Below are 27,048 nucleotides of genomic sequence, written 5' to 3' on the forward strand. Positions count from 1 at the left end.
TATGCCTGATACATAGTTAATGCTAAATATATGTTGAATGATTGCTCAACAAAGTAGATTCAAATATATTCCAAAACAGCCTTATTGAATCCCCCATAAATAAAAATGTTTAATTTTATTATGTGATTATTCCAATTTATGCTGTATACAACTTTTTATACAAAATTGTATATTGCCCAATTGAGAAATGGCCAATGAAAACAAAACAGGCAGTTTTCTGATAGAGAAACTGAACCTTACTATATGAGAAAGTGCCCTTAAGTCACTTCCAATTAAAAAAAATGCAAATGAAAACAACTTTGAGGTGCTACCTCATACGTGTAAGATTGTTTAATATGACTGAAAAGAAAGCAATAAATATTGGAGATGATGTAGGAAAACTGGAAGATTATTATATTTTTGTTGAAATTGTGACCTTATTCAAAGAACCTCTGCAGATCAATTTGGAACTATACATAAAGGGCTATTAAACAGTGCATTCCCATTCATCTGATAATACCTTTGTTAGATCTATCTCAAAGAGATCATAAAATAATAGAAAAAGACCCACATTTACAAAAATGTTTATAACAGTTCTCTTTATATTGGCAAAGTATTTGAAATTCTAAAGAATACTAATCAATTGGGGAATAGTTGAATACATTTTGCTTTATGAATAAATTATGGTATAATATGGTATAATGAATACTTCCATTAGAAATAATGAACATGTAGATTTCATAATAACCTGGAAAGATTTACATGAACTGATGCTGAATGAAGTGAGCAGAACCAGGAGAACACCACACAGTAACAGCAACATTTTGCAATGAATAACTTTAATAGAATTAGTTCTACTAAGCAATTTAATGATCTAACACAATTCCAAATATTCATTATGGAAAATGCTATCCACATACAAAGAAATAACTATGGAGTCTGAATGCAGATCAAAGCATACTGCTTATTCTTTTATGCATTTTTGTTTGCTTTCTTATGATTTTTCTCTTTTCTTCTGATTCTTCTTTAACAAAATGACTACTTTGGAAATATGCTTAATGTGATTGTACATGTATAATCTATATCAGATTGCTTGTTTTAGGGATTAGAGGAAAGAGCAAGTGAGAGAAAAAACAGAAATTTATAACAGCAAATGTTGAAAATTATCTGTACATAATTTTTTACACATTTACAAAAAAACAAGTCCTGTCTTTTGTCTTTCTGTTTATATCCATATTTTAGCACAATGCCTGGAACATAATAGGCAGCAATAAATGTTCATTGACTGACTGACTGATATTTAAGGGAATTTTGGACATCCTTCTTTATCATATAATTAATTATCATATTGCACTTTAGGTTGTTGTATGACAACATTAGCATATTGCTTCTCCTACAACCCTCAGGTTTTTATTTTTTTTTCAAATTCCCTCCCTCTGATATTTTTCTGAATTTAGCAACCTTTTTGATTTTGACCAAAAACATTGAAGGTCTTCACCTTCCAGATTTATTTTTTTAGCTTTTTTTTTTAACTAGATGAAAGAGAATATGCTTTCCCTCAATTGCTCTCTATCCTTAATCACTGAATGGGTGCAGCTTCAGTCAAACTGAGACCTGTTGAAGACCCTAGCATAAAAAGGCCAAGGTCTCTCATTGTATCCAGGGTCATCTCCAGTTGTCCTGATTTATATCTTGCCACTGGAACCAGATGGCTCTAGGGGAGAAAGCAAGAACAGTTGACCTTTCACAGCCTTCTCTCACTTAAATTCAATTCATTTGCATATCATGGCATCATCTTCCTGATGTCATGGTCCTCTTTGAGAATGAAGGACAAACAACAACGACAACAAAAAAAGTATGGCTTCTCTCTGTGTCTCTGTCTCTGTCTCTCTGTCTCCTTCATGTGTTTTAATCTAAGTACAGACAACTCTTCCTACTACTCCACTACATCCAATATTGTTAGTTAACTTCATAGAATTTTGTCTAATTCTACTAGTTTTATCTTTTTTGAATAACAATCAAATTTTTGCTGAATGTCGAATTGGTCTTGTTAACCTACCAATATTTAGGTCCTTTTCAAAAGGTATAAATAAGGTTTTTTCCCCTTATTTGCCTAAGTCATTGATACAACTGTTACATTAAAGAGATGGACATAATCTTATATCACATAATACAAACCACTCTTTCAAGTCTTATCAATCTGTTGTTAATGCACATGCTTTGAGTCAAGTTGATCAACTAATTTAATCTGTTTGATCTCTCTATTAGAGAGCTCATTAAGGTCTCTCTATTTTATTCCCAAGGATATTGTTGGGTATGTTGAACGTTTTAAAGTACAGTGTCCAAGCACACTGTGGACCTCACATTTCTTGTGGTACCAGTCCAGAAACATTGTCAGGACTGAGGTGAAGTTAGCCTAGTGTAAATTATTCCATAGTGAAATGATTTAATAAAGTAATCAATCACTTTCTTATTCAATTGCTAGTAAGATCACAATTTTTTTTTATTCTAAGAATTTTTAGACATCTACTATGTTCCAATTAGATGCTGGATGTTCCTACCAGATGAAGGAAACACACAAACACACACACAAACATACACACACAAATTCTCTGCACTCAATAAGTTTACATTCTCTTCTAGTGTTTTCCTCTAATTGATGTCAAGTTCAGCAGGTTATTTTTTGAAGGGTGCACTTTTTCAAAATTGACACAATATATAATTTAGCATTACTCTCTGCAAATTTTCAAGCATTTTGGAAAGAGGTAAGATCTTCATAGAATAGTGACAACAATCATATCCACAAATTTTATCAATGAGATAAAAATCCTTTGCTGAATTGATATTGTAAAGAGTGTTGAACATTAGTTTATATTAGATCCTAAAAATAAAAGAGACAATGGAATTCCTTATCAGGGGAATGGCAGGATCAAACTTGTACTTAATGAAAATGACTTTGGAGGCTGGGAAAAGGATAGTTTGAGGAAGAGGATTACATATGATGAAGAGAACTGATTTGATACTCTCAAAAAGAAAGATATTGTGGGGTCCTATATATTATATTATATATATATTATATAATATATATATTATATTATATATAGTGTAGGCAGTAAGAGAAATAAGAGATGTTATGCTTCTCACTAAAGCCTTTGAGTAATTGTTTTGGTGATGGGCTCCATTCCACAGGGACATTATAAACATAAAGAAGCATAAGAAACATAAAGAAACATAAACATAAAGAAAAAATTTGCAGCATTAAGTTGGGGTATTTGGTTATAATACTTAATTTTTATCTTAGCAAAATATTAAAGGTCAGGTTTATCTTAGTTATCCCTATGCTCTATTGAATATATCAATCATACTTTCACTACATTCCAAAAGCTATGAAATTGCAAAGGGAATAGTACAGTGCTAAGGGAAATATGAAATGATTTTTAACTTAAGGATTAAACTAAAACCATACACAATTCAGTGAGTAAAGTTGCCTTAGAAGTTATTCTTTGTCCTTCATTCTAGAATTTTTGATTTTGAGACATTAGTTCTATAGGCCATGCTGACATATATTTAAGACCGATGTCTGGAAAAGAACCTTCTTACTTAAAAGGAGGTAAAAAGACAAAGTGTAACGGAATATACTTACTTTTCTGATTAGCCTTGATGGATTTTGCTGAAAGCTAAAATGCAAAGAATGCATATTTACTTAAATTGAAATGAACTATGTGGATTCAACTAGCAGACATTTTCATGTTCAGGCTCCTATTTTTATTGCCTTTTCTCTCACCAAAATGCATATATACATAAACGTAAAATTTAGAATGTAAAGAACTTCCCCTGCCTTTGTTCTAAAAAATTGTTAGCATTTTTCAATCTTTCTTCTCAGTTCTATATCAAATACTGGATTACACACTGGCAATCTGATCTGTATAATTGTGAAATTATTGTCTGAACTTTAAGAAAATAAAAGACAATTCTATCAGAAATACAGGATAATCATGAAAATTTCTCTGCAAATTTACATGACAATCTTTACAGAGCCATAACTTATCTCTAACAGGACTGGAAACGATTTATCTGCTTTTCTCTATCAAATCTCAGAGGGAATTATTAAGAAAAAGAAAGGTAAAAAAATCCTCAGGGACAGATGAGATAACACTAGTACTTCCACATTATAATCTTGTCTGACAACTAGCTTTAATTAAGTATCTATCAGAGCTGTATCCCTGCAGGTTTCTTATGGAAGAGGAAACTAGAGCATGAAACACAGTTCAGTTACAAATAACAAAAAAAGCATCAAATCAATGGTATCTGGCTTCTTTTCGGCTATAAAGTTACCCGTATTAATACATTGGTTACTGGGGGAAAGGAAAAAATACTGCAAGAGGCTAGAAAAAACAAATTCAAATATAGAGGAGCCACAATAAGGATTACCCAGGATCTAGCAGCATCCACATTAAAGGATCGAAGGGCCTGGAATATGATATTCTGAAAGGCTAAGGAACTCGGTATGCAACCAAGAATAACTTACCCAGCCAGAATGAGCATCTTTTTCGAGGGAAGAAGATGGACATTCAATGAAATAAGCCAATTTCATCTATTTTTGGTGAAAAAACTGGAACTTAACAAAAAGTTTGATCTACAAATATAGAACTCAAGAGAAATCTAAAAAGGTAAAAAGAAATCTTGGGAACTATATTTCTGCTATAAAGATGTATAAAGAATACATGTCTACCTTGTTCTAGAAACTAGAGGTGAAAAGGAAATTGTACTAGCAAAGGGGTAAAGTGGGGGTATTACATTTCACAAAGAGGCAAAGGAAACCTATTATATCTGAGAGAAAGAATGGAGGGGGATGAATAATATATTGTGTATCCTATTGCCATCAGAATTGGCTTAAAGAGAAAAATTTTAGACATATTTGATTTATGGTGAAACTTCTCCCACCTCATTGAAAAGTGAAAAGGGAAGGAATAAGCTAAGTGGAAGGTAATACAGAAATTGTGAGGAAAAGGAGTAATATAGGGGGAGGAACTCTAAAGCAGGGAGGAGGTATACTAAAAAGTGAGGGCTGTGAGAAGCAAATGGTGCTCACAAGTTTAATAATGGGAAGGGGGGAAAGGGGGAAGAAAGGGACAAAAGCATAAACAGGGGTTAACAACATGTCAAGTAATACAGAATTGGTAATTTTAACCATAAATGAGAATTAAATTGAAGAGAAAGCAGTTAGCAGAATGGATTAAAAGCCAGAATCCTACAATTTGTTGTTTACAGGAAACACACCTGAAGCAGGGAGATACAAACAGAGTAAAGGTAAAAGGTTGAAGCAGAATCTACTATGCTTCAGGTGAAGTCAAAAAAGCAAGGGTAGCCATCCTGATCTCAAATCAAGCAAAAGCAAAAATTGATCTAATTAAAAGAGATAAGAAAGGGCTATATCTTGCTAAAGGGTAGCATAGATAATGAAGCAATATCAATATTAAACATATATGCACCAAGTGGTATAGCATCTAAATTCTTAAAAGAGAAATTAAGAGAGCTGCAAGAAGAAATAGACAGCAAAAGTATAATAGTGGAAGATCTCAATCTTGCACTCTCAGAATTAGATAAATCAAATCACAAAATAAATAAGAAAGAAGTCAAAGAGGTAAATAGAATATTAGAAAAGTTAGATATGACAGATCTCTGGAGAAAACATAATGGAGACAGAAAGGAGTACACTTTCTTCTCAGCAGTTTATGGAAACTATAAAAAATTGACCATATATTGGGACATAAAAACCTCAAACTCAAATGCAGTAAGGCACAAATAGTAAATGCATTCTTTTCAGGCCACAATGCAATGAAAATTACATTCAACAAAAAGCCAGGGGAAAATAGACCAAAAAATAATTGGACACTAAATAATCTCATACTAAAGAATGATTGGGTGAAACAGCAAATCATAGCCATAATTAATAACTTCAGCCAAGAAAATGACAATAATGAGCTGTCATATCAAAATGTGTGAGATGCATCCAAAGCGGTAATAAGGGGAAATTTCATATCTCTAGAGGCCTTCTTGAATAAAATAGAGAAAGAGAAGGTCAATGAATTGGGCTTGCAACTAAAAATGCTAGAAAAGGAACAAATTAAAAAAACCCTAGTCAAACACTAAACTTGAAATTCTAAAAATAAAAGGAGAGATCAATAAAATTGAAAGTAAAAAAAAACTATTGAATTAATAAAACTAAGAGTTGGTTCTATGAAAATGCAAAAAAAAAATTAAACAAACTCTTAGTAAATCTGATTAAAAATAGAAAAGAGGAAAATCAAATTGTTAGTCTAAAAATTGAAAAGGGAGAACTCGCCACTAACAAAGAGGAAATTAGAGCAATAATGGGGAGTTACTTTGCCCAACTTTATGCCAATAAATTCGACAACTTAAATGAAATGGAAGAATACCTTCAAAAATATAGCTTGCCCAGATTAACAGAGGAAGAATATATAGACTAAACAGTCCCATTTTAGAAAAAGAAATAGAACAAGCTATTAACCAACTCCCTAAGAAAAAATCCCCAGGACCAGATGTATTTACATGTGAATTCTACCAAACATTTAAAAAAATTAACTCCAATGCTATATAAATTATTTGAAAAAACAGGGATTGAAGGAGTCCTACCAAATTCCTTTTTCGACACAGACATGGTACTGATACTTAAACCAGGTAGATTGAAAACAGAGAAAGAAAATTCTAGACGAATCCCCCTAATGAATATTGATGCTAAAATCTTAAATAAAATATTAGGAAAAAGATTACAGAAAATTGTCCTCATGATAATACACTACGCCCATTTGGTTTGTACCAGGAATGCAGAACTGGTTCAATATTAGGAAAACTATTAGCATAATTGACTATATCAATAACCAAACTAACAAAATCAATATGATCATCTAAATAGTTGCAGAAAAAGCATTTGAAAAAATCCATTCCTAATAAAAACACTTAAGAGGATAGGAATAAATTGACTTTTCCTTAAGATAGTCAGGAGTATATATTTAAAACCATCAATAAGCATCATATGCAATGGGGAAAAACTGGAACGTTTCCCAGTAAGATCTGGAGTGAATCAAGGTTGTCCACTGTCACCATTATTATTCAATATTGTATAAGAAAAGCTAGCCTTGGCAATAAGAGTTGAGAAAGAGATTAAAGGAATTAGAGTAGGCAATGAGGAAATCAAACTGTCACTCTTTGCAGATGATATGATGGTATACTTAGAGAATCACATAGATTTTATTAAAAAGATATTAGAAATAATTCATAACTTTAGCAAAGTTGCAGAATACAAAATAAATCCCCATAAATCCTCAGCATTTTTATATATCACTAACAAAATCCAACAGCAAGAGATACAAAGAGAAATTCCATTCAAAATAACTGTCGATAGCATTAAATATTTGGGAATTTATCTACCAAAGGAAAGTCAGGAATTATATGAGCAAATTTACAAAAAAACTTTCCACACAAATAAAGTCAGTTTTAAATAATTGGAAAAATATCAAGTACTCTTTGATAAGCCGAGCAAATATAAAAAAGATGACAATACTCCCTAAACTAATCTATTTATTTAGTGCTATACCAATCAGACTCCCAAGAAAATATTTTAATGATCTAGAAAAAATAACAACAAAATTCATATGGAAGAACAAAAGGTTGAGAATCTCAAGGGAATTAATGAAAAAAAAAATCAAATGAAGGTGGCCTAGCTGTACCTGATCTAAAACTATATTATAAAGCAGCAGTCACCAAAACCATTTGGTATTGGCTAAGAAATAGATTAGTTGATCAGTGGAATAGGATAGGTTCACAAGACAAAATAGTCAACTATAACAATCTAGTGTTGGACACACCCAAAGATCCTAACTTTTGGGATAAGAATTCATTATTTGACAAAAACTGCTGGGATAACTGGAAATTAGTATGGCAGAAATTAGGCATGGACCCACACTTAACACCATATACCAATATAAGATCAAAATGGGTCCATGATTTAGGTATAAAGAATGAGATTATAAATAAATTAGAGGAACATAGGATAATTTATCTTTCGGACCTGTGGAGGAGGAAGAAATTTGTGACCAAAGATGAACTAGAGATCATTATTGATCACAAAATAGAAAATTTTCATTACATCAAATTAAAAAGCCTTTGTACAAACAAAACTAATGCAAACAAGATTAGAAGGGAAGCAACAAACTGGGAAAACATTTTCACAGTTAAAGGTTCTGATAAAGGCCTTGTTTCCAAAATATATTGAGAATTGGCTCTAATTTATAAGAAATCAAGCCATTCTCCAATCGATAGTCAAAGGATATGAACAGACAGTTCTCAGATGCAGAAATTGAAAATATTTCTAGTCATATGAAAAGATGCTCCAAGTCATTATTAATCAGAGAAATGCAAATTAAGACAATTCTGAGATACTATTACATACCTGTCAGACTGGCTAAGATGACAGGAAAAAATAATGATGAAGTTGGAGGGGATGCAGGAAAACTGGGACACTGATGCATTGTTGGTGGAGTTGTGAACAAATCCAACCATTCTGAAAAGCAATCTGGAATTATGCCCATAAAGTTATCAAACTGTGCACACCCTTTGATCCAGCAGTGCTACTACTGGGCTTATACCCCAAAGACACACTAAAGAAGGGAAAGGGACCTGTATATGCCAAAATGTAAGTGCCAACCCTGTTTATAGTGGCTAGAAACTGGCAAATGAATGGATGCCCATAAATTGTAGAATGGTTGGGTAAATTTTGGTATATGAATGTTATGGAATATTATTGTTCTGTAAGAAATGATCAGCAGGAGGAATACAGAGAGGCTTGGAGAGACTTACATGAACTGATGCTAAGTGTAATGAGCAGAACCAGGATATCATTATATACTTCAATAAGAATATTGTATGAGGATGTATTCTGATGGAAGTGGATTTCTTTGACAAAGAGATCTAACTCAGTTTCAATTGATCAATGATGGACAGAAGCAGCTACACCCTAAGAAAGAACACTGGGAAATGAATGTAAACTGTTTACATTTTGTTTTTTCTTCCCAGGTTATTTTTACCTTCTGAATCCAATTCTTCCTGTTCAGCAAGAGAACTGTTTGGTTCTGCACACATATACTGTATCTAGGATATATTGTGACCTATTTAACATGTATAGGACTGCTTGCCATCTGGGGGAGGAGGAGGGAGGGAGAGGACAAATTGGAACAGAAGTGAGTGCAAGGGATAATGTTGTAAAAAATTGCCCAGGCATGGGTTCTGTCAATAAAAAGTTATAATAACAAAATAAAAAATGGATAAAAAATAAAATATATACAGAGAACTGAGCAAAATATATAAGAATACAAAACATTCTCCAACAAGCAGTTTTGAGATCAATAAATTAAAACTAACTATATTCATACAAAAATCTTCTAAATTACTACTTATTAGAGAAATAGACATGAAAACAATTTTATATTGGCTAATATGACAGAAACTGAAAATGATAAACTTTGAAAAGGATGTGGGAAAACCAAAACTATTGGTGGAGTTGTAAAATGATCCAACCATTTGCAAAAGCAATTTGGAACTATATTCAAAGGACAAACAAATTGTGCATACCCTTTGATCTAGCAATACCACTACTAGGACTGTATCCCAAATAGATCACTAAAAATGGGAAAGGACCCACATGTGCAAAAATATCTTAGCATCTCTTTTTGTGGTGGCCAAAAAAACTGGAAATGTTGACAAAAAATAGGAAAATTAATATTTAACAACTTTTAAAAGGGAAATGCAAATGTGGTCATAACACTCTAAAATGAATATCATTGATGAAATGGAGGTAGAGCAAGATCCAAATTTGTTAGGGAGTCAATGGACATGGCATTGAAGTGGGAAGATTCAGTTGGATCAAGTGATTATTTTCTCAAGAGCAACATGATGATAATGATGATGATGATGATGATGATGATGAAGAAGAAGAAGATGGCAATAATTAGCATATACAGCACATTACATTTCCATAGCTTTAAAAAACTTTAGCTCCTTTTATTCTCACAACTCTGGGAGGTGGATGCTATTTGTTATCCTTATTTTTAGTTTGCTCTGCATTCATTTACTGGCATACAGGAACAAACTAGAAGGGGAGTAGGGAAGGTTCCCCTTCCCAACCCATTTAAATGCTAGCTAGAAGAAAATTGTATGTTGACTGGGTAGTTATGTGACTCATTAGATAGAGTGCTTTGCCTAGCCTCATGAAGACTTGAGTTCAAATCTTATCGCATACACTTAAAAGTTCTGTTATCCTGGAACAGTCATTTGACTTATGTTTGCCTTAGCTACTGGCAAAACAAATGGAAAACACCTTTAGTATCTTTGCCAAGAAAACCCCATGGACAATATTAGTATATTATCTTCTTTGTGGTCACAAAGAGTCAAACAAACTAAATAAAATAATAAAAACATATAACCTGTTTGCTCTCTCTGTAAAAGGCAGGGTTTCAGAGGAATCTGATTTAGTTCATATTACTCAAAAGAGAATTCATTATCTTTTCTCTCAAAACGTACTTCTCTTATAAGTTTCCTCATTTCAACCAAAGGCAACAGTGTTCTGCCTGTCACCTTAGTATGCAATCCTGGTATTATCCTGATACATCACTCATTCTCCACACTTTAATAAAGTTCTACTTCTTGCTATATTCCTCTCTAGAACAATATGGCAAATATGAATACTCAGTAAAAAGTAGAGGGCTAAGCTAAAGTAATCAAACCTGAGATTTGAGTCTATGGCTGCCGCTTCTATTTTTTTGTTTGTTTGTTAGTTTATTTTTTGCTGTTCCCCACCTAATGAAATAGTGTTTCTCAGACAGACACTTTTAGAATTGGAGATCATTTGGGTGTATAAGAGATTGAGAGTCTTGAAATCCTTCTTGAGGTATACAAAATGGTTTGTTCTAACAGTGTTTCTTGGAGTTGAAGGTCAATATTGAGAAGAGTCCCAACCTCTGGACTAGTTTGTGAGAAAAAAATACAGAAAAAGAAAGCTAGAAGAAAATATTTGATAAAAGCAGAATTGAAATGAAATGGAATATCCCTATTTAGTCAGCCCATAAAATGTATCATGCCTTAACATTTTAAAGTATCTATCTTTCAGAAGAGCAGAATAGAAATTTTGTTATTGTGACTATTCCTTTAAAAAATATTTTATCATATGCTTCAGAGTGTTTGGAAAGTAACATTTCTTTTGTGTAAAAGAAATAAATCAATCTTATACCTGATTCACTTTGTACATTGAGTATCTTTCCTCTCTACCCTCTCCACTTTTAGGGAAATGCTATGAATGAAAAACCTTAATATAAAAAGATTTTCCTCAGGTGTTTGAATAATGGGACAAAGGGAATCAAAAAGCTTAGAAAGATCTGAAAGAAATTAGACTGGGGAATCATGTTTAACTAGAATACATGAAGATGATTAATATTTAATAAGGCAGTGGAAAGGTTCACAGTGGATATTCTGAAAGAAGGCTAAGAAATTTATATTTCAGTAAGAAGTGGAATTCTGCTAGATGTTTTATTAAGGAATGATGTAATCAAAACTTTGTAATGGATAAATTATTTTGGAAACACTGTGAACGAATGAAAAAAGAATGATAAAAGGCTGAACAAAAGACCAAATAACAGGTAATAAAGACTTTAATCAGACTGATGGAAGTGGGACACCAAAGGCGTGGAGGTATGAGTGAAATATTTATGAAGTGAGTACTAGGCGCCTAGTGTTTGTTAGATGCTGGGCATATAAATCTACCCTTGAATAATTTAAAATGCAGAAAAGGGAATAATACAGAAATACAGCAACAAGAATATACAAAACAATGATAAGATAATATTAGAAATAAGGCATTGTTAATTGTTGAATGTTAATTACGAATGACCACTTACCCCCCAAAAAATTAGAGATGAGGAGACAATATAAACATGTAATGAAAAGGCTAATAAAAATAAATTTCTAAAAAGGATTCATAACTGACCCTATCTTTGATCTCTAACTCATACTTTTAATATTTCTTACTCTATCTCATAGATATCTTTTGGATTTCTTGAATGTTGCAAAGACTAGTTATTTGAGGGAGAATTTTTAAAATAACTACAAATTGTAGAAAAATGGAAAAATATTGTCTGAGAAGAAAAGGAATCACTCCTTTGTGGTAATGAGATTTATTTTTCTCATGAGGACTTGAAAGCAAAACTCCAAAAGAAATCCAAAAATCATTGTATACAGGAATAGCATCATTAAAATAAACATTTCTAATCACAAGAAAGTATCATGAAAGGGTGTTGGTGGGATGTATTTAGATTATGACTAAGTCTCTCAATTATATCACCTATGCTCAGAAATAGCTTTTTAATGATTATGAATTGTGAAAATGACAAGAGGGAACTAAAATATAATAGAGACTGAAATATGAAAAACTTTAAATGAATGTAATGAGGGGAAGAAGGGAACAAGGAAAAATAGAACTATGAAATGTCTGGAGGTATCTGTTATTTTTTTTTAAGATTTTTCTTTTGCAACCATATGATCATCTCAATAGATGCAGAAAAAGCATTTAATAAAATCCAACACACATTCCTACTAAAACATGAGAAAATATAGGAATAAAGTGGATTTTTCCTTAAAATGATTAGTAGCATCTATTTAAAACCATTAGCAAACATCATATGTAATGAGGACAAACTAAAACTGTTCCTAATAAAATCAGAGGTTTTATTGCCAGTACAAAACAAGGCTGCCCCCTATCACTGTTACTATTAAATATTGTATAATAAGAAATGTTAGCTTTAGCAATGAGAAGAGAAAGAAATTAAAGGAATTAGAGTAGGTCATAAAGAAACCAAATTATCACTCTTTGCAGATGCATACCTTGATATGATGGTATACTTAGAGAACCCTAGAGAATCATCTAAAAACTAAGAAACAATCCAGAACTTCAGCAAAGTTGCAGGGTACAAAATAAATCCACATAAATCATCAGTATTTTTATATATTACCACCAACATCCAGCAGAAAGAGATACAAAAGGAAATTCCACTTAAATTAATGTGGAAAAATAGTCAACAACTATAGTAATCTAGTGTTTGATAAACCCAAAGACCTGAGTGTTTGGGATAAGAACTCACTGCTGGGAAAAATGGAAATTAGCATGGCAGAAACTTGGCATTGACACACACCTAACACTGTATACCAAGATAAAGTCAAAATAAATTCATCATCTAGACACAAAGAATGATATAAACAAATTGGAATAAAATATAATAGTTTATCACTCAGATATGTAGAGGAGGAAGGAATTTGTGAACAAAGAAGAACTGGAGATCATTATTGATCACAAAATAGATAATTTTGATTATATTAAATTAAAAAGTTGTACAAACAAAAGAAATGCAGACAAGATTAGAAAGAAAGCAATAACCTCAGAACACAATTTTATGTTCAAGGGTTCTAATAAAGGTCATTCATAAAATATATAGAAAATTGACTCAAATTTGTTAGAATTCAATCCATTCTCCAACTGATAAATTGTCAAAGAATATGAACAAACATTTGTCAGATGAAGAAACTGAAACCATTCTAGTCATATGCAAAAATGCTCTAAATCATTATTTTTTTTAATTGTAACTTTTTGTTGACAGAACATATGCTGGGTAATTTTTTACAACATTATCCCTTGCACTCACTTCTGTTCTGACTTTTCTCTTCCCTCCCTCCACCCCCTCCCTTAGATGGCAAGCAGTCTTGTACATGTTAAATACGTCACAGTATATCCTAGATACAACATATGTGTGCAGAACTAAACAGTTCTTTTGTCGCACAGGAAGAATTGGATTCAGAAGGTAAAAATAACCTGGGCAGAAAAACAAAAATGCAAATAGTTTACACTTATTTCCCAGTGTTCTTTCTTTGGGTGTAGCTGCTTCTGTCCATCATTGATCAACTGAAACTGAATTAGATCTTCTCTTTGTCGAAGAAATACAGTACCATCAGAATACATCCTCATACAGTATTGTTGTTGAAGTATATAATGATCTCCTGGTTCTGCTCATTTCACTTAGCATCAGTTCATGTAAGTCTCTCCAAACCTCTCTGTATTCATCCTGCTGATCATTTCTTACAGAACAATCATATTCCATAACATTCATATACCACAATTTACCCAACCATTCTACAATTAATGAGCATCAATTTATTTTCCAGTTTCTAGCCGTTACAAACAGGGCCACCAAAAACATTTTGGCACATATAGGCCCCTTTCCCTTCTTTAGTATTTTTTTGGCATATAAGTCCAGTAGTATCACTGCTAGATCAAAAGGATGTTCACAGTTTGATAACTTTTTGGGCATAATTCCAGAATGGTTGGATTCGTTCACAAGTCCACCAACAATACATCAGTGTCCCAGTTTTCCCGCATCCTCTCTAACAATCATCATTGTTTTTTCCTGTCATCTTAGCCAATCTGATAGGTGTGTAGTGGTATCTCAGAGTTGTCTTAATTTGCATTTTTCTGATTAATAGTGACTTGGAATACTCTTTCATATGAGTGGAAATAGTTTCAATTTCATTATCTGAAAATTGTCTGTTCATATCCTTTGACCATTTATCAATTGGTCCAAATCATTATTGATTAGAAAATGCAAATTAAGATAACTGAGATACCACCTCACCTCTCAGTTTGACTAAGATGACAGGAAAAGATAATGATGAATGTTGGAGGGGATGTAGGTAAACTGGGACACTGTTTCGAATTGTAAAAGGATCCAACTATTCTGCAGAGCAATTTAGAATTTTACCTAAAGGGCAATTAATCTTCACATATCCTTTGATCCATCAGTGTTTCTACTGGACTTATACTCCAAAGAGATCTTAAAGGAGGGATTCACATGTGTAAAAATATTTTTGGCAGCTCTTTTTGAACTGGCAAGAAACTGGAAACTGAGTGGATGCCCATCAATTGAAGAACAGCTGAATAAGTTATGATCTATGAATGTTATGGAATATTATTGTTCTCTGAGAAATGATGAGCAGGATGATTTCAGAGGGGCTTGGAGAGATATACTTAAACTGATGCTAAATGAAATGAGTAGAACCATGAGATCATTGTACACAGCAACAAGAAGATTATACAATGATCAATTATGATGAACATGGCTCTTTTCACCAATGAGGCAATTCAGACTAGTTCCAGTGATCTTGAGAAGAAGAGAGCCATCTACAGCCAGAGAGAGAAGTGTTAAAATTGAGTGTGATTCTCAACATAGCATTTTCCCCTCTTTCTGTTGTTGTTTGCTTATATTTTATTTTCTTTCTCATTTTTTCCAGTCTTTTTTGATTTTTCTTGTGCAGCAAGACAATTATTTAAATATGGATGCATATATTGGACAACACATATTTCTACCATGTTTAATATATATTGGACTATTTCCCATCTTGAGGAAGGGTAGCAAAATGGGGGAGGGGGAATTGTAATACAGGATTTTGTGAGGTTTAATGTCAAAGAATTATCATGCCACATGCTTTGAAAAATAAAAAGCTTCAATTAAAAAGGGTTTTTTTGCTTTTATTTAAGAATTTCATTAAAATTACCATTTATTTGGAAAAAAAGATGCTTCTGATCACATCCTTAAAGGCTTGCTTCACTTGCTGGTTTCTTAGAGTATAAATGAATGGGTTTAGCATGGGGGCAACAGAAGTATTCAACACTGCTACCCCTTTATTTAAAGCTACTTCTTCCTTTGCTGAGGGTTTGACATACATGAAAATACAGCTCCCATAAGAAATGGAGACAACAATCATGTGGGAGGAACAAGTGGAAAAAGCCTTTTTCCTTTGTTGGGTAGAGGGAATTCTCAGAATGGTTTGGAGAATGAATGCATAGGAGAGTATCACTAATGCCAAAGTCACTATGAGTGTGAATAAAGCTAAGCAAAAACTCATGACCTCTAAGACTTTGGTATCTGTGCAAGCAATCATCAGCATGGGAGAAGAGTCACAGGTGAAGTGATCAATGACATTGGAATCACAGAAATCTAGCTGGAGGCCCATGATGACTGGTGGAAAGATAATGAGAAAACCTGCCAGCCAAGAGCTGATTACAAGCTGGCTACATATTTTGGGTCTCATTATGGTCATGTAGTGTAGGGGTTTGCAGATGGCCACATACCGATCATAGGACATGGCAGCCAGAAGAAAAAATTCTGTTGCACCAAGGAGGATTAAAAAAAACACTTGAGTTATGCAAGAATTATAGGAAATTGTATTGTCCTTGGTTACTATACTGACCAGAAATCTAGGTATGCAAACAGATGTAAATGATATTTCTAAGAAAGAGAAATTTCTGAGGAAAAAATACATGGGAGTCTTTAGGTGAGAGTCCAGCAAGGTGAGGGTGATGATGGTCAGATTGCCAGTCACACTTAATATATAGGTAAGAAACAGAAAAAGGAAAATTATAACCTGGAACTCTGGGTCTTTTGTTAGTCCTAGAAGGATGAACTCTGTCACTGATGTCTGATTTTTCATGGCTGAGTCTAGACTTCTTTTAGATCTGTAGATATTAAAAAAAAACCACAAATGACTTAGTGACCAATGAAATTTTATTGCACATTGTTGTTGAATAGTGAATTGCACATGGTTGAATGAAGGGCACAGAACACAAAAAATAATTAAGCAGTTATCTGGAGGATTCTGAGAAAAGGGCAAAGAACATCAGAAAATTCCAAGTTCCCCAGATTTGCTCCCCAATGCTTCAGGGCAAGTATAGACTGATACAAAATAAATATAACATGGGGAAGAACAGAGGTTCTCCTGGGACAATTGAGAAAATGCAAATAAAGAAAATAGGACCAGTATATAATCTGTGTGAAGTGTAAATACTTCCAGGACAGTTCTGCAGAAATGCAAGCTAGAAACCCTGAGTAGCTATTTGAATGTCTAAGTCAACCTGAGTTGATTAGGAATGCCAGGTTTGTTGTGCTGCTGACACATTGCTGTAGACAAGAAGGAACCAGCACACTTGGTACATATAGAAGCAGTAGGGCAGGAATGCTATTGGCTTCCAGCACTTGAAAGAGGGTTGAACATGCATTTTTGATTTCCTTCACAAGCTAATTGTACAATATTTCAGAGTCTGATTCTTTTTGTACAGCAAAATAACTTTTTGGTCATGTATACTCATTGTGTATCTAATTTATATTTTAATGTATTTAACATCTACTGGTCATCCTGCCATCTAGGGGAGGGGGTGGGGGGGGTAAGAGGTGAAAAATTGGAACAAGAGGTTTGGCAATTGTTAATGCTGTAAAGTTACCCATGCATATATCCTGTAAATAAAAGGCTATTAAATAAAAAAAAAAAGAAAAGAAAAGAAAAAAAAAAAGAAAGAGGGTGGAGTTCTTGATTTGAGTTATTTCTACCCTAAAGGGCTTATACTAATAATTATAATTAAAATAATTATAACTAATAGGATATGATTAATTTGTAACTACACTACCTCTCTATATAGATATAATTATAACTAATAGTTATAATTTTTTTAAAAAATGACCAGGAAAAGAAGAAAGAACCCAATCATAGAATCTTACTATGGGAATAGGGAAAAACGAGATTCATATTTAGAGAAGTACAGTGAAATTAAAATGGCCTCTTATACCTCAGAGAACAATGTGAAATAAGTACCTGCCTAGAAAGAATTTATAGAATCAAAAAAGAGTTCAAATATCAAATGAGAGAGATTGAGGAAAAAACTTTTAACAATCCAAGGAAAACAGTAAGATCTTGAAAAATAATTAACCAACTAGAAAAAGAGATACAGAGTCTTAAAGAAGAAAATAATTCATTGACATTTAGAATTGGGCGAGGGAAAGCCAGTGAAGCCATAAGAGACCAAGAAATACTAACAGAAAATATAAATAATGAAAAATTAGAATAGAATGTGCACCTTCTTATAAGCAAAACAACAGATCTGGGGAACAGACCAAGAAGAGAAAACATAAGAATAATTGGCTACCTGAAAGCCATGACCAGAAAAAATAAAAATTGACAAAATAATACAACAAATAATCAAAGAAAATTATCCTGTAATCAAAGAAAATTAGAACAAGAGGGGAAAGTAGAAATGGAAAAAATTCCACCAAACACCCTCTCAAGGAGGTTTTACAAAGAAAACACATAGGAATGTTATTTGTTACTTTTGAAACCTCTGTATCAAAGGGAAAATTTTACAAGAAAAACAAAAAAAAAATTCAAACATGTTGGAGTTATAATTAGAATAATATTTATCAGCAACTATCATAAAAGGCTACTGGTCTGGGAATGTTATATATCAAAAATCAAAAGAACTAGTCCTGTTATTTAAAATAGCATATTCAGCAAAACTAGGCATACTATAAAACAAAAAAAAATTGATATTCAATGAATTTGCAGATTTTCGGGACTTTGCTCATCCTTCTTGAACTGAATAGAAAATTTAACATATAAGAGTCACCACCAAAGCTTAATTACAAGAGACTCAACAAGGGCATATTATTTTTTTAACATGGAAATTTAAGCCATATGTCAAGATTGACCTCAGTAATTAATTAGCTCAAAAAAAAAAAAAAAGAAAGAAAAGAACAAAAAAGAAAAAATGAGGGAGAGTCGAATATGATTAAATTCTAAAGAGCAAAATTATTCAGGAAAAGGTAAAAATATTAATTGTGATATACACAGGAAGTAGTAAAGAATAACTGCATTAGAGAGAAGAGGGAATAAGATAACATGAGATATAGAAGGGTATGTAGATTTATGATATGGGATAGAGCGTGGGATAAAGAAGGTAGGAAAGGATTAATGAGAGAGAAGATAAAGGAAGGATAGATGGGTGGAAGGAAGTTAAGTAAGAACTCTGAAAGTTAAGGAATAGAATTAAAGTAGGAGAGTTAGCAGGGATAGGAAATAAGAGATATACAGAAATAATATAACCAGCATCAAGAGAAGACTGTATTAGGGGAAAAATTTAAGGCTAAAAATCATTGATCTCAGACAAAGTCAAACTTAAAAATTGAATCAAGAGAGAAACTGACATTATATATGAACCATATTGTTTTTAGATGCATACCTGCATATATATAAATGCATATATATGTATACATGCATGTGTAAATGTGTACTTGTATTATGTAGGTATATTCATGTGCATATATAAATATAGCTGTATGTGTGTATATATATGTATATATACATATATACACATATGTACATATACATACATATGTATATATAAATATATCCATGTTTAACTATAGCCTGTTTAGGGGAAGTGGGGAGAATGAAAAGGGAAAATAAAATAAAAATTGCACACCAGAAAACAAAAAATTAACATACAAGGAATCAAAGAGAGACAATCAAAAATATATAATGTCTTCTATTATTACATATGGCATCTTGAAATGGAATTTTATGGTTACATATTTGAAATCTTATATTCTTCCGGGCACATGATAATGTTTTGCTTTGTTTTTTAAAATTTTTCTTTTGTTTTTATTTTTCTATTTTTTTTTGTATTTTGTATTTTATTTTAAATAAATATAAAAAGTAATTTAAGGAAAGAAAAGAAATTTAGAAACATGTTCTTCCTTAATTTGTCCTATAGATTGTTTGTGCCATCATATGTACTCCAAAATAGTTTTATTAACTTAAACCCAGAATAAAATAAAAAAATATGATGACACTTTTTTTTAAAACAAATATAACCTGCAATCATTTTTTATGCTTTTCTTTTTTTTTTTCTTACCACCCTTCCCCCCCTCCCCAGTATTAAACTTATGGACACCACTTGCCTCACGCAGCTCTCCCTCTTTATAGTCCCTCCTGCCCCCTTTGAATCCCTTCCCCTTTCTTATACCTTTCCCTTATTACTCTTTTCCTTTTCCCTTTTCCTCACCCACTTTTTAACGAGGTGAGAGAAGAATAACCTGCAATCATGCTGAGAATAATGGGTATACTTCTGTTTTTCCCAATAGTAATCATTCCTCCTTCCACCCCCCATTAATTCACCTATCAAATCACTTAAACAAATAAGGTAAATTTATAAACAGGATAATCAGGAAAGGCCTTGTGTAGAAGGTAGCATTTGTGCCAGACTTTCAAAGAAGATTGAGGTTTTCTAATAGAGATGTGATGGGAGCATATTCCCATCATGACAGACAATATAGGGAAATGACCAAGAATAAGGAAAGTTATATATGAGAAACAAGAGGAAAAGCAGTTTGACTTGAGTATAGCATATATAATGCAGTCGTATTATTGAGCCGGAAAGTTCTACAATTATAGAATCACAGACTCTCTGAATTGGAAAGAAATTAATCAGTCACATAGTCCAATACTTCTACAAAGGGTAGTTTAGGCCTAGATTGGAAAAGACTTTAAATGTTAAAGATTTTTGTAATTTTGACTAGAAATGATAGGGTGCCAAATGGAGTTTTTTGTTTGTTTTGTTTTGTTTTGTTTTTAACCAAGAGTGGGGCATGTTCAAACTTGACTTTAGGAATGCTATTTGGGCATCTGTTTTGAAGATAAAATGAAATGGAATGAAATTTGAGTCAAATAAATCAATAGTCTAGAGGAGAAGAGATGAGTACTTAGGCTGAGTGAAGAGAGGCCAATAGATGCAAGAGATGTTCTTCTTATGTGTAACTTCTTAAAATAAAAAGACTTCCTCAAAGTGGCCATAATTTCCATAATTTCCTAATTATGGAAAGTACTAAGAATGCTATAATAAAATGGGAGTGCTTTCTATAATTTTAATGATGTCATTGCAAAATGTTGAAAACAAAGCAATTTCATGGTGGGCGATGACTGTATTCCACTAGACAAAGAGTACGGATTCTTTTAGTTGTTCTCTCAAGTAATATGGAATCATATAAGTATTGGTCATGCATGATTGGATTCATATTGAAGGATAGACTAAAAGTATCCACAACCTAGAAAAACAAATTGTTTAAAGTGTTATATTTGTCTCTAGATGCTTACTTGCATAAAATAGAAAAAGAGAAAATCAGTGACTTGGGCTTGCAACTAAAAAAGCTAGAAAAAGAACAAATTAAAAACCCCAATCAAAGTACCAAACTTGAAATTGTAAGAACAAAAGGAGACATTAATAAAATTGAAAGTAAATAAATCTAAAAGTTGGTTTTATCAAAAACAACAAAATAGATTAACCTTAAGTTAATTTAATTAGAAAAAGTAAGAAGAAAATCAAATTGTTAGTCTCAAAAATGAAAAGGGAGAACTTTCCATCAATGAAAAGGAAATTAGAGCAATAATTAGGAGTTATTTTGTCCAACTTAATGTCAATAAATTTGGTAACCTAAGTGACATGAAGGAATGTCTACAAAAACATAGATTGTCCAGATTAACAGAAGAGGAAATAAATTACTTATGTGGTCCCATTTTAGAAAAAGAAATAGAACTAGCTATTAATCAGCTTCCTAAGAAAAAATTCCCAGGACCAGATGGATTTACATGTGAATTCTACCAAACATTTAAAGAACAATTAACTTGAATACTATATAAATTATTTGAAAAAATATGTAATGAAGGACTCCTACAAAATTCCTTTTATGGCACAAACATGGTACTGATACCTAAACCAGGTAGGACAAAAATAGAGAAAGAAAATTATAGACCAATCTCCCTAATAAATATTGATTCAAAAATTTTAAATAAAGTATTAGCAAAGAGATTACAGAAAGTCATCTTCAGGATAATATACCATGACCAAGTAGGATTTATACCAAGAATGCAGGGTATTCTGCCCATGTTGCTGACTCTGTGGGGCAGTGCAGACTCCACATGACAGAGAATCTCTACAAGGAGGAATTTACAGCAGTGTTACTCTGCCCTGGTTGCAAACCAGTAGATCAGTAGAGAAACTATAAAACATTCAACACAAACACAAAAAATCAATATTTAACCCCAAATGCCAGAATCTCATGGTACCTGGCAATGCCCACCCAGCACAGGGAGTGAATCAGCATTGACCCAGCTCAGCTGCAGGAAACCCCACCTCCTGCTCTAAAGGCAGACCTTAACTTTTTAAAAAATGAGTAAAAAAGTAAAGAGGACTCTTACATTAGACAGATTTTTTGGCAAAAGAGAAGAGTAGATTTCAAACATTGAGAAGACTAAAGGCAGATTGTCTCTAGATGAAGTCCCAAAAGGCAATAAAATCTGGTCCCCATCACACAAGGCTCTCCTAGAAGAAATTAAAAAGTATATTAAAAGAGGACTAGAAGAAAAATGGGGAAAGGAAATTTTAAAAAATTTGCAAGAGGGTTTGGAAAAGGCAATACAGAAACTATCTGAAGAAAATTCACTACAAAATAGACTTAGTGAAATGGAAAAAGATATAACTCATGAAAAGATAAATTTGATAAAAGGGAAAAAGAAAATAATTCTCAGAAAAACAGAATCTGTGAAACTGAAAAAGAAAATAACTCCTTAAAAAAGAATTTGTGAAATGGGAAAAAATTACATAGAACAAAACAAAGTAGATAATTTTGATTATATTAAAAGAATTTTTTTTTGTAAAAACAAAATTAATGCAGACAAGATTAGAAGGGAAGCAATAAACTATGAAAATATTTTTACATTGGAAGGTTCTGATAGAGACCCCATTTCTAATATATATATATATATATATATATATATATATATATATATAACTCAATTTTATAAGAAATGTATAAGAATTCAAGCCATTCTCCAATTGATAAATGGTCAAAGGATATGAACAGACAATTTTCAGATGAAGAAATTGAAACTATTTTTAGTCATATGAAAAGGTACTTCAAATTACTATTGATGAGAGAAATGCAAATTAAGACAACTCTGAGAAAAAAAATTGTCAGATTGGCTAAATGACAGGAAATAATAATGATGAATTGTGGGAAAACTGGGACACTGATACATTGTTGGTGGAACTGTGAAGGCATCCAACCATTCTGGAGAGCAATTTGGAACTATGCTCAAAAAGTTATCAAACTGTGCATACCCTTTGACTCAGAAGTGTTTCTACTAAGATCTCCCAAAAAGATGTTAATGGAGGGAAAGGGACCTACATATGCAAAAATGTTTGTGGCATCCCTTTTTGTAGTGTCTAGAAACTGGAAAATAAATGAATGCCCATCAATTGAAGAATTGCTGAATAAATTATGGTATGTGAATGTTATAGAATATTATTGTTCTGTAAGAAAAGACCAACAGGAGGATTTCACAGAGGCTTGGAGAGACTTACATGAACTGATTCTACGTGAAATGGGCAAAACCAGGAGATCATTATATATGGCCACAACAAGACTATACAATGATCAATTCTGATGGATGTGGATATCTTCAACAATGGACAATACAAACCAGTTCCATTTGTTCAGTGATGAAGGATGGCATATACATCCAGAGAGAGGCCTGTGGGAACTGAATGTGGACCACAAGATAGCATTTTCACTCTTTCTGTTGATGTTTACTTGCATTTTGTTTTTCTTCTCAGCTTTTTTTTTTATTTGTTTTTTTACTTTCTAGATCCAATTTTTCTTGTGCAGCAAGATAACTGTATAAACAGATTTACATATATTGAATTGAACATGTATTTTAACATATTTAACAGGTTTTAGACTACCTGTCATCTAGGGGAGGTGGTGAGGGGAAGGAGGAAAAAATTTGGAACAGAAAGTTGGGCAAGGGAAAATGTTGAAAAATTACCCATGCATATGTTTTGTAAATAAAAAGCTATAAAAAAGTGGTTCCTTTGTACATCTCTCCCCAAAGAAATGGTTGTTGAATATATGTCAACACACTCCCTATCTACATCTACTCTTTTTTTTTTTTTAAAGCTTTTTATTTACAAAACATATCCATGGTAATTTTTCAACATTTACCCTTGTAAAACCTTCTGTTCCAACTTTTCCATTCCTTCCTCTAACCCCCTCCCCTAGATGGCAGGTAATCTAATAAATGTTTAATATATAAAAATATATATTAAATCCAATACATGTATGCATATGTATAGAGTTATCTTCTTATACAAGAAAAATCATATCTAGAAAGGAAGAAAAAAATCTGAGAAGGAAAACATGAATGTAAGCAAACAATAACAGAAAGAGTGGAAATGTTATGTTGTAATTAACACTCATTTCCCATAGTTCTTTCTCTTAGTGTAGGTGATTCTCTCACAATTGGAACTGGTTTGAATCATCTCATTGTTGAAAAGAGCCACATCCATTAGAGGTGATCATCGTATAATCTTGTTGTTCTGTGTATAATGTTCTCCTGGTTCTGCTTATTTCATTTAGCATCAATTCATATAAGTGTCTCAAAGCCTTTCTGAAATCATCCTGATGGTCATTTCTTACAGAACAATAATATTCTATAACATTCATATACCATAATTTATTCAGCCATTCTCCAATTGATGGGCACCCATTAAATTTCCAGTTCCTAGCCATTACAGAAAGGGCTGCCACAAATATTTTTGCACATGTGGGTCCCTTTCCATTCTTTAAGATCTCTTTGGAATATAAGCCCAGTAGTAACACTGATGGATCAAAGGGTATGCACAGTTTGATAACTTTTTGAGCATAGTAAAAGGAGCCACTTTTAAATTTAATATGTGTTGTTAACACATCCTTAAGTCAACTAAAACAGGAAAACAATAATTCTAAACTTGATCTGTAAAAAAGAAAAAAAGTTATTTTTGTCTTTCTAGGATTTTAACAATGATAAGCTTTTTGTTACTTTCAAGATAATAGGTTTAACCATCAAGATGATATATATTGAGAAAATAAATGCCCAAATAACAGCTCTCTGAGTTATAGTATTTAGAAAAGCAATGTGTAATTAAGAAGAGAAACAATCACATACTCACTTTTAGCCTTTTAGCCTTTTTAGCCTTGATGGTTTAACTGAAAGTTTATAGCCAAAAGTTTTGCTGACTTACTTATATTGAGAGATGACATTTGAGGGACTAAGGTGAAGAAAAGTTTGATAGTCATATGTCTCTTTTAGCCATATTTGTCACAAAAATGACAAGGGCTTTTATAGGTATTCCTGGCTTGTGAAATACATGAGCATTTCTCAACCCATTTTCCCAACTCTAAATAAAATGTGATCTGAAATGTTGAGTTTATAATGAAATATAACTGACAAAATAAATTTCTGGACTCTAAGTAGTTAAAAAGAAGAAAATATTGTCAAAAAAGAAAGTTAATTCTATCTATTTTATCTTCTGTTTATAATATTTATAACCTTGTGATATAGACATGTTCACAATTTATTATTTATCAGTGTCGCAGAGGATTTAATTAAGTGAAAGAAACAGTCTCTTGAGAGAGATTCTAAAGGGGCACTAATAATCCTATATTGCAATTATTTCAAGCAATAAACTTTAAGTGGCTAAAGGAGGTTCTTTTTCCCTTTCTTTATTCACATATATTTACAAGTCCTTATCATTCACTCATCTTTTCCCCTTATCAACTGAGCAAAATTTTTGAAAAGTAGTCTCTCATAATAAATATCCCAATTCCAAATAAATTTTCAAATTAGCAGTGCCTATCCTACCTCTCAAGTCCATCATTTTTCTGACATGAGGTGAATTTTATGCTTCATAATTAGTATTTTAGAGAAATTTATGGACCTTTGGAGGAAATTGAGTAGAGACTGAATGGAATAATCTTTTTTTGGCAGTACATGGAGCCTACATAAAATTGACCATGTTTTACAGCATAAAAACCTCAAAAGCAAATGCAAAAAGGCAGAACTTGTAAATGCATCTTTTTCAGATGTACCAAAAATTACCTGCAATAAAGAGCCAGGGTAAAATAGACCAAATATTAATTGGAAATGAAATAACCTAGTCCTAAAGAATGAGTGAAACAACAAATCCTAAATTAATCCTCTAGACTCATGGTTTATGATTTCAATAGTTAGAGTTCTCAAATCTTTCAAAAGTCACTTTTTATGTTATTGACATTTTCTAAATTGTTTTCCTAGTTGTGAGGATTTCATTTTGCACTAGTTCATAAGGATCCTGAAAGATTCTTCTGAAACTATTCATCATGTCATTTAAAAAAAAATGTCCTCTCCCACAGTTACATGTTGACAGTTTTTAGCATTTATTTTTGCAGGATTTTGAGTTCCAAATTATTCTCACTGCTTCTCTTTCTTCTTCTGAAAGTGAAAGGCAGTTTGATATAGTTAATATATGTTATTATTTAAATCTTATTTATATGTTACTCACAATTGTGAAAGAAGAAACAAATCAAAAGGAAAAAAAAAAACCCACAAACAATGATTAGGTAAGTGAAAAAATATGTTGTGATCTGCATCCTATATTCAACACTTGACTATGTATAACATTTTCTTTCACGAGTCCTTTACATTTGTCTTGGATTTTTGTGTGCCTGAAAAGAGCTGAGTCAATCATATATTATCATCACATAATGTTGTACAAACAAATGTACAAACAATGTACAAACTACAACATTTTCCTTGTTCTTCTCATTTCACTTTGCATAAGTTTGTACAAGTCTTTCCAGGTATTTCTAAACTTTACCTATTCATCAAAAATGGCTGCTATAAGTATTTTTGTACATGTATGTTTATACCCTTTTAAAAATCTTCTCTTTGGGATACAGACCTAGTAGTATTATTGATGGGACAAAGGATATACAATTTGGTTTCCTTTGGGCATAATTCCAAATTGCTCTGCAGAATATTGGATCAATTTGCAACTCCCCCAACAATGCAATAATGTCCCAATTTCCCCACATCATATCCAACATTTATTACTTTCTTTTTTTTTTGTCATATTGACCAATCTCATAAATCTGAGGTATTACCTCAGAGTTATTCTAATTTGCATTTCTCTAATCCAAAGTAATATAGAGCACTTCTTAAATTGCCTATAGATAATTTTAGTTTCTCTATTTGAAAATTATCTCTTTATATCCT

The 27,048-nt window shown here is 32.3% G+C and overlaps 1 protein-coding gene across 2 annotated transcripts; it reads right to left on the bottom strand.

Moving 5' to 3' along the window:
• Positions 1-12,079: 12,079 nt before the first annotated feature.
• On the bottom strand, positions 12,080-16,591 carry LOC100935408 (olfactory receptor 6C76-like). Of its 2 annotated transcripts, XM_023504290.2 has the most exons (2): positions 15,672-16,591; positions 12,080-12,105 (listed from the first exon to the last, which is right to left on the bottom strand). In XM_023504290.2, the coding sequence occupies exons 1-2, from the start codon at positions 16,582-16,584 to the stop codon at positions 12,080-12,082; spliced, it is 939 nt and encodes a 312-aa protein (XP_023360058.1). In that variant the 5' UTR covers positions 16,585-16,591. The 2 variants fall into 2 exon arrangements, with proteins under 2 accessions (XP_023360058.1, XP_012405909.1); XM_012550455.3 differs by lacking the exon at positions 12,080-12,105 and having other exon boundaries at positions 15,652-16,591.
• Between the last annotated feature and the right edge of the window lie 10,457 nt (positions 16,592-27,048).

The sequence above is a fragment of the Sarcophilus harrisii genome, chromosome 5, assembly GCF_902635505.1.
Source record: "Sarcophilus harrisii chromosome 5, mSarHar1.11, whole genome shotgun sequence".
NCBI lineage: Eukaryota > Metazoa > Chordata > Mammalia > Dasyuromorphia > Dasyuridae > Sarcophilus > Sarcophilus harrisii.

Excerpts from the sequence above, each read along its gene's own strand:
- LOC100935408 (XM_023504290.2), bottom strand. The coding sequence starts at position 16,584 with ATGAAAAATCAGACATCAGTGACAGAGTTCATCCTTCTAGGACTAACA. Across the intron at positions 12,106-15,671 it reads CTTTAAGGATGTGATCAGAA|AAATCCAAAAGATATCTATG; the intron begins GCATCTTTTTTT and ends GCAACATTCAAG.